This window comes from Mesitornis unicolor, unplaced genomic scaffold (assembly GCF_000695765.1).
Source record: "Mesitornis unicolor isolate BGI_N332 unplaced genomic scaffold, ASM69576v1 scaffold51835, whole genome shotgun sequence".
Lineage (NCBI taxonomy): Eukaryota > Metazoa > Chordata > Aves > Mesitornithiformes > Mesitornithidae > Mesitornis > Mesitornis unicolor.
In genome coordinates, this window is record NW_010188544.1 from 783 (window position 1) to 7,956 (window position 7,174).

Sequence of the window (7,174 nt, forward strand, 5' to 3'; positions counted from 1 at the left end):
TGCAGAGGAATTTCTTTATTGGTTTTATCTGAGCCCAAAGCAATCTGTTTGCTGCCAAGATGGGAAAACATCCCGCTCCTCAGCCTGTGCAGGAATCAGGGATGTGGTTTCTTGCCAGCCGAGAGGCATGGGTCAATCTGCCAAAGCAACAAGCAGGTAGGGGGCTCTCAGGGTCCCACAGGCCAGGGGACAGTGCCAGCATCACTTTGGGCTCTGGCAGAGGGTGCCACACCACTGACACAACGCCATGATGGGACAGCAGCAGCCACCCCTTGCTCCTTTGCCTTCTTAGCCACAGCGAGGACGTCCCTGAGGACAATCACAAGGTCATCCCAGGGAACGGCCCTGCAGGGACCCTTTGCCACGAGGTGTACTCCTCTAGGACAAGTAGGAAACCTCTTCTCCTTGGAAATATTGGTTGGGCATCCCCGTCTCCTTCTCCTGACACAGGGTGTTTGTGTAGACACCTTCATCCTCTGGATTGGCATCCTGCTCCATGTCACTGCGGGCACCCTGGTGAGGGGACAGTGTACGCCCGCAGCCCTGGGATACATCTGGGCCACACAGGGGCTGCCCAGGGTGAGCAGCAGCATCACATGGCCCCTGCCCATGCTGCCTGCTGCCCACACCAGGGACCCTCACCTCTGCCAGATCCTGCTCATTGTCATAGATGAAGTCATGGTGCAGGTCCATGGCGATGCCCAGCTTGCAGGGGGTGGCGGGGGCTTTGGTGCGAGTGCGTGTTGTGCCAGAAAGAGTTGGCATAGACATCCAGGCACTGTTACCTTCTCTCCTCCTGTGCAGGGTGTGGAGGAGCCCGGCGGAGACAGCAGCAGCCAGGAGGGAGATCAGGACCACGCTGGGCACCAGGGCGCTCAGGGCTAGCCCCCCCGGACTGGAGGCGAGGGGAAAGGAACAGGGCTGGTTCCCTCACAAGGCTGGTGCTTTGCTTTTGCAGTGTCCTATGTGTGGATGCCCTCCCGCAGCCCCATGGCAGCCAGCTGTAAGATGGGATGCAAAGCGGAGACGACAGCCTGGGCCCCCACTGCAGCACCCCAAAATGCCCAGGCTGACGGGTGAGTGCCTGTGTGTCCCCATGAGCCTCCTCGCACATGGGCTCATGCTCCTGCCTGCCGTGGTGAGACCCCTTGCCCCTGCCCCTGCCCACCCTGTGCCCGGGCTCACCCTGCGGCTGTGGCATTAGTGATGCTGGGGGGAAGATGTTCTGTCACAGTGGTGGGGATCCAGGAGGTGGAGGTTGCAGGGGGAGCTGCTGAGGGAGCTGATGTGGCTGCATAAAAGAAGGTCTTGGTGGGAACTGGGGGCTGGAGGTGACCAGGGATCCCCCATGTCTCCTCTGGCAGCAGGTGAATACCTGCTCACGTCCCCTCCAGCACACATCACTTCCCCTGCCAGCATCCTAGGAGGACACACCCTGCCTGTACCTGCCTGCCCTGCTGCCCTCCTCGCCTCTCAGGGCTGTGTCTGCCCACAGTGAGACATCTCTGCACCCAAACCAGAGGTTTCCCTGAGGCTGATGGGATCAGGTCCACTCCTTTTCCTTGTCTACAAACTTGACGTTTTATCATCGGGCTGTCAGAGGTGGGTTTGACAGGCGCTCCCTGGCCTCGGTGCTGGAGCTCAGCATCGGCACTCACTGCTATATGTAGCTGGCAGCCCTGCTGTCCTGCCTGCCCCATGGTGGGTACCGGGAGCCCCAGAAACAGCCGAGGCCTGGACCGTGCATTGGGCTCCAGCATGCTCTGCCTGCAACTGCAAGCGTCCCCTGAAGCAAGCAACTTGTCACCCCTCCAAACCTCTGCCACTGGTTTATACTGGGTTCCTGAGGCTCTGTCTTGCATCACTGCCTTCTCCCAGGTCACTGCTGACCCATGAGCCAGGAGCCTCTCCAAAAAAACCCCATCTTGGCCAGCAAAACCTTCAGCCAGCCAGATACCAAGGCTTACCTGGGATCACTCTCACTGTCACTGGCTCCATCATGTCCTCGCCTGTCCTCTCGATCGCACACCAGTAACTACCAGCATCAGCCTCCGAGATGTTCTCCATGGTGACCAGGATCACGCAGAAGATGTGATTGTCCTGAATGGAGACCCGGCCCTGCTGCTGGGGTGCTTCCCTGCCTGCTGTCTCCACCATCTTGAGGCAGGAGTAACGGCTGGCCCCATGGCACCAGTACTTGTTGTAGCCCTCATAGCCCCGGGGGTACCAGCAACGAAGGGAAAGTGTCTCCCCTGCCCGGCCACTGACCTCTCTGGGGACAACTAGAGCCTGGCAAACTGCAAAGAAACCCACAGGGACACTTGAGAGACACAGGGCAGCAGCCAGCCTTGCCCCGAGTCCCTCCTTCTCAGCTCTCTCTGGAAAGAAACACTTCGGGGGAGATCTCATCTGCCAGCTTTTAGGGAGCTGGAGCTCCTCTGGCATGGTCTGACCCTGTCCTCACCTGGGAGAAGGAGCCAGCACCAGCCTAGGGATATTCCCATCGTCCCACTTCACTCTGGAGTTCCGTGAGCAGCAGGACAGTGCGCTGGGGGATGCTGAGCTGATGTGTGCTCTCAGCTTCTTTCTTTGCTTTTTTTGCTCACGCAAGAGGCACCGAAACACTGTGCGTCCGCTGGGTTATTTTTATCCGTGCAGGCTTTGCCTTGGGCCTGGGGGTTTTCTGCTGCAGGTGAAAAGCTGCTGAGATGCTTCTTGCAGCCTGGCACAGCTGAAGAATGCTGAGGAGGGTGGGCAGCTGCAGAAATGGGGATGTGGAACCCCATGCATCCCACTTGGCAGAAGGGTGAGGGAGGGAAGGGGTCTTGATGGCAAATTGCTGCTGCAGAGAAATGCTGGAGCATACGAACTGAGCAGAGCTTCCAAAAACAGGGCAAAACCAGCACAGGAGTTTTAATCTTTACTTGATCTTTGCAGAGCCCACCTTTTGAGGTGCTGGAGGCTGCGTGTCCTGGTGCTCCCCCTAGGCCAGGCTGAGGAGTAATATCTGGATGGGTGCAGCTTCCCAGGTGCTCAGAGGGCATCAGAGGGCTGCATTTCAGCTGAAAGGGACATGCCGGGGACCTGTGAGCTCTCAGGAGTGTTGGGTGTTTGTCCCCAGCTCCAGGTTCTGTAGGGGTCTGCAGCACTGAGCTGGTTTGAGGGGACATGGGAGACTTATGGAGAGGGGTGAGTAGGAGCAATCCAGACATTGCCTGGAGCTACTGTACAGCACCGAGGGCTGTAGTTGAGCAGCTGGAGGTCAGCTCTGCCAATGGCACCTGCTGAGACAGAGAAGTTGGGATGATGTAAGGCTTCCTCCTCTTCTGGCTTGTCTATCTCAGATATGACCAAGCTGGAGCTCAGGGGAAAACTGGGAGTGGGGCTGGTCCAGGCAGCAGTTCCTCCCATGCTTCCACTCCCCATTTGGCACCGGATTTAGCATTTTTTTGCAGATGATGAGGCGTGGGCTGCCCTCAGGAGCAGGCAGCATCCAGAGGAGCTCCCTTGGCCTGGGATGGGTCAGGAATGGAGCCAAGCTTCCCCTCAACTTGAGCTTCAGCCTGGCCTCCCACTGTCCTGGCTGCCACCACAGGCCCTCTGTGCAGCATCTCTCCATTTCTTTTTCTTTCTATCCTTGTGGTTTTTCTTCCTCTTTCTCAAGCTGCTGCATAGGTTTCCATTTTGCAGCAGGGTGATTATATCAGGGTGAATGACAAGACTTACCCTAACAGGGGTTTTTCTTTCTGTAGCTCCCCTACCTGGGACAGGCAGCTGAAATCCTGACATCTGCATGGGAGGCTGGGCTGGGAGGAGCAGGATGGGACCCCCTGCAGCCACGCTCTCCCAGAACCCTCCCTTCACCTCCACATGCCCTTCAGGCTCTTCACTTTGTGCAAAAACCTGGAGGGAGGTGAACGAGGCGCCAGATAAAAATAAAGAAGTAGATACCCAAGGGTTGTGTGGGAACAGGGGTGACCACACCAGCCGCAGCACCACCTCCTTCCTGGGGCTTCTCGGCGTCACGGGGCTTCTCGGAGGGGGCGGATGTCACGTTTCCAACCAAACACTGACCTCTCCTTCCTCCCCACATGCTCCTTATTGCTGAGCACAAAAAAAGAGGAGGACAAAAAGGGGCTACCAAGGCAACATCGCATCCCCTGGTTCCCTTGCAGCCTGGACCAGGGTTGTTGGACTTTTCACACCTGATTAAGGGATATTTTAAACACATTCTGAATCTTCCAATCTATTCTCCTTTAATAACCTCATGGGAAGGGCCGCTTGTCCACCTGCTGCTGGAAAGACTCTGGCTTCGTGGTGCCCCTTTCACGGCTCCGTGGCCCCACTCACTCCATCACTCCTATGGGCTTGGTCCCACCCACTGAAGGGATGTGAGGGGAGACGGAGGGACCTGGTGAGGGAACCACAGCTGCTCAGCAAATCCTCCCTCCTCCTGACTGGTTCTGCCACCCAGCATCCAAGGGACAGGGGGAGTTTCTCACCCTGTCTGCAACCCCCTCAGCTGCCACCAGGACCCCTCGAGGCCATACCATGTTGATTCCCAGCACCAGCTTCTCCTTGTCTGCTTTCTTCTCCTTCTGCAGCCTCTCCAGAGACTGGAACAGAACCTTCCAATGCAGAGAGCACTCCACTTTAATTCACTCCTGTGCTGGATTTAAATCTTCCACTGTTAGAGCTGTACTTCTCAAGGCAAATAGACAAGTAATTAAGCTATCAGGGATACAGCCTACTAGAAAAGGAGAACAAACAATGGAGCTAAATGACAGGTTCCTTTGAAATCAGTCCTGCTGTTTGCAGGTCATTTCTTCTGATTTCATTGCTCTGCACTGATTTCAGCTAGTCAGTGCTGGCCCAAGGCTATAAATTGCTCGCTGGATCACAGGAATCTCTGCTGTGGTCTTGGGGAGGCTGCAAGAGCAAGTGGCTTGCTTGGGATGGTGAAGAAAGACAGTCACTGGTGTGTGAGGGGAGGAGGGTGATGCAGATATCAGGCTGCTGGCTCTGATGAAGCTGCTGATACCACTTACCTGTGGTCAGGTCCCGCAGAGTCCTTGGAGCCGTGCCAGGCTGTGCCTGGCTTTTGCCAGCAATCTGTGTTGTCTCATTAGGCTGCAATTACACTTGGCAATATCGTTAATGGTTGGACTTGATGATCTTAAAGGTCTCTTCTGACCTAAACGATTCTGTGATTCTGTAGCATGATAGATAGGAAAACTGTCTTCCTCCTGAGCGCTTCAGGACCAAATGTGTCTCTGATGTAATGCCAGTGCACTGCAGTCAAAAAGGATAAATTGGCTTTACTTTTACCCAGATGGGCCCTTGCTTAGCAGCAGAGTAGGAGACCTTGCTACTCTCCTTTGTGACTCAGAAAAGGGAGACAAATGTCGCTGGAGCTGAGGTGGGTCAGAGGTTGCCCTCAGAGCCCCTCCTGCAGCAGGGACATGCCTGGAAACACCCTCCAGAGAGGAAAGCAGGGCTGGAACCTCAGACCCAGTGGTGCGCTGGGGGCTTAATCTCTTCTTCACTGGGGGTTAAGTTCATTGCACCCCCTGGAGGGGTTTGCCTGAGCACCAGCACAGCTTGGGTACCCAGAGTGGAGCAGCACAGTGCCTTTGGCAGATCTGCAAGGTCTGTTTGACCCAGAAGACAGCTCTGGTCGGGGTAGTACCCCGCCCCATACAGGTGCTGGGCCAGAAGGCTATACATGCACTCCAGGCACATTAGCATGAGGTCTGCATCATCAAGGGGTCATTTCAGCACTGGAACACCCATGGAAAGGCTTGTGCTGACACCCACAGGCTTTTTACCAAGTTCTTGGTGTGCTTAAGAGAACAGAGAATTGTCTTGGCTTCGTTGAAGTTCCCCTGAGGTGTTTTGCTGCTCTCGTTTTCCTGGCCCTACCTAGTGTGGGGTGCGTGCACTATTTTGCATCATGACGCTGGCCTTGGCACCTGCAAATTATCTGATCCAGACACAGCTCCTGATATCTCTTGTTTTTGCACTGTTGATCATTTTCCAGTGCTGGAGACCAACAAATGGTCTGACTGCATGATGGTCAGTGTTGGGCCTGAGTTTAGCTGCTTGGCCTCAGGCAAGCTTGAAAAACTCTTCTCCCTCTGGTTTGTTTTTCGTAATTTCTGGCTGTTGTTGCCAAGACTGATCATCTGACCCAGCAGAACCATCTCTGCTGTTAGAGGAAATAACAGGCAGATATAATTAGCAATGTCAAGTCCAGGCAGTCAAACAGCAATCGGACGGGTGCAGATGGCTCTTGGAAACACGATCTGTTCCTCTGGCTTGGGGCCATCTGCTGCTCTGAAAGGAGGGAACTGGAGATTGAATTGAGTCTTGCTTAAATAAACTTCTCAGTAAAAATATTTCGTTCCAGTTTAATCAACAGTACCAAATTGCTCTAAAGGGAGTTGTAAATAAAAGGTTCTCAATGAGATATTGACTGTTATCTCCAGGTTAGGCACAGATTCCTCCTGTTTCCAAATACACTTTGTTTTTCTCTCCATGCGGGGTCCTCACTGGGCTCTGTAAATGCAGTGGGTTTCAAAGGGGAGCTGCTGGGGTAGCCAGGCTCAGGTTAGAACCAGTTGCATAAGGAAGCTGAAATAGCCTGCCTGGCATGAGCTGCTGCCCCTCCCTCGGTAAGAAACAGTTAACCCTGGTGAACATTCAGGTCTGTGCTTCGACACTGCCTATGGATGCTCAGCAGCTGTATGAGCTAACAGCCTGAGCAGCCCTGCTGCAGGTGTGGGGCTCCCCAGTGCAAGTGCCAAAGAGCTGGCTGCAAAGCACAGCTTGAGCAGTATAGTGGGTCTGGCTTTGTGCTCTCAGCTCGGCAACTGATCAGAGCTGGCAGCAAGAAACCTCTCTGCCCGGGGCTGCCTTCCAACCCCCCACTCGACTGTGCTCTGTGGACATCTCCCACTGAGGAGGGAGGAAGGGCAATGTTTCTCAGTAGGGAGGGCAGCGAGCCCCAGGATCTTTGCAGAGTTGTCGGGAGGGCCTCTATCGCGGTGGATGGAGGCGGGGGGGTGGGCTGGAGAGGAACCAGTGGTTGTGTGGAAGCTGTCACGGGCCCTGTCTGAGTAGAAGGGAGCTTCCACGGCCTCCCCGCCCCCAGGCGGAACCAGCCTTCCTCCCC

At 55.2% G+C, this 7,174-nt stretch overlaps 1 protein-coding gene across 1 annotated transcript; it reads right to left on the bottom strand.

Moving 5' to 3' along the window:
* Nucleotides 1-378: 378 nt before the first annotated feature.
* On the bottom strand, nucleotides 379-2,504 carry LOC104535454 (CMRF35-like molecule 5). The gene is made up of 4 exons (XM_010185773.1): nucleotides 2,465-2,504; nucleotides 1,968-2,297; nucleotides 643-881; nucleotides 379-513 (listed from the first exon to the last, which is right to left on the bottom strand). Exons 1-4 carry the CDS (start codon nucleotides 2,502-2,504, stop codon nucleotides 379-381), a joined length of 744 nt encoding a protein of 247 aa, XP_010184075.1.
* Between the last annotated feature and the right edge of the window lie 4,670 nt (nucleotides 2,505-7,174).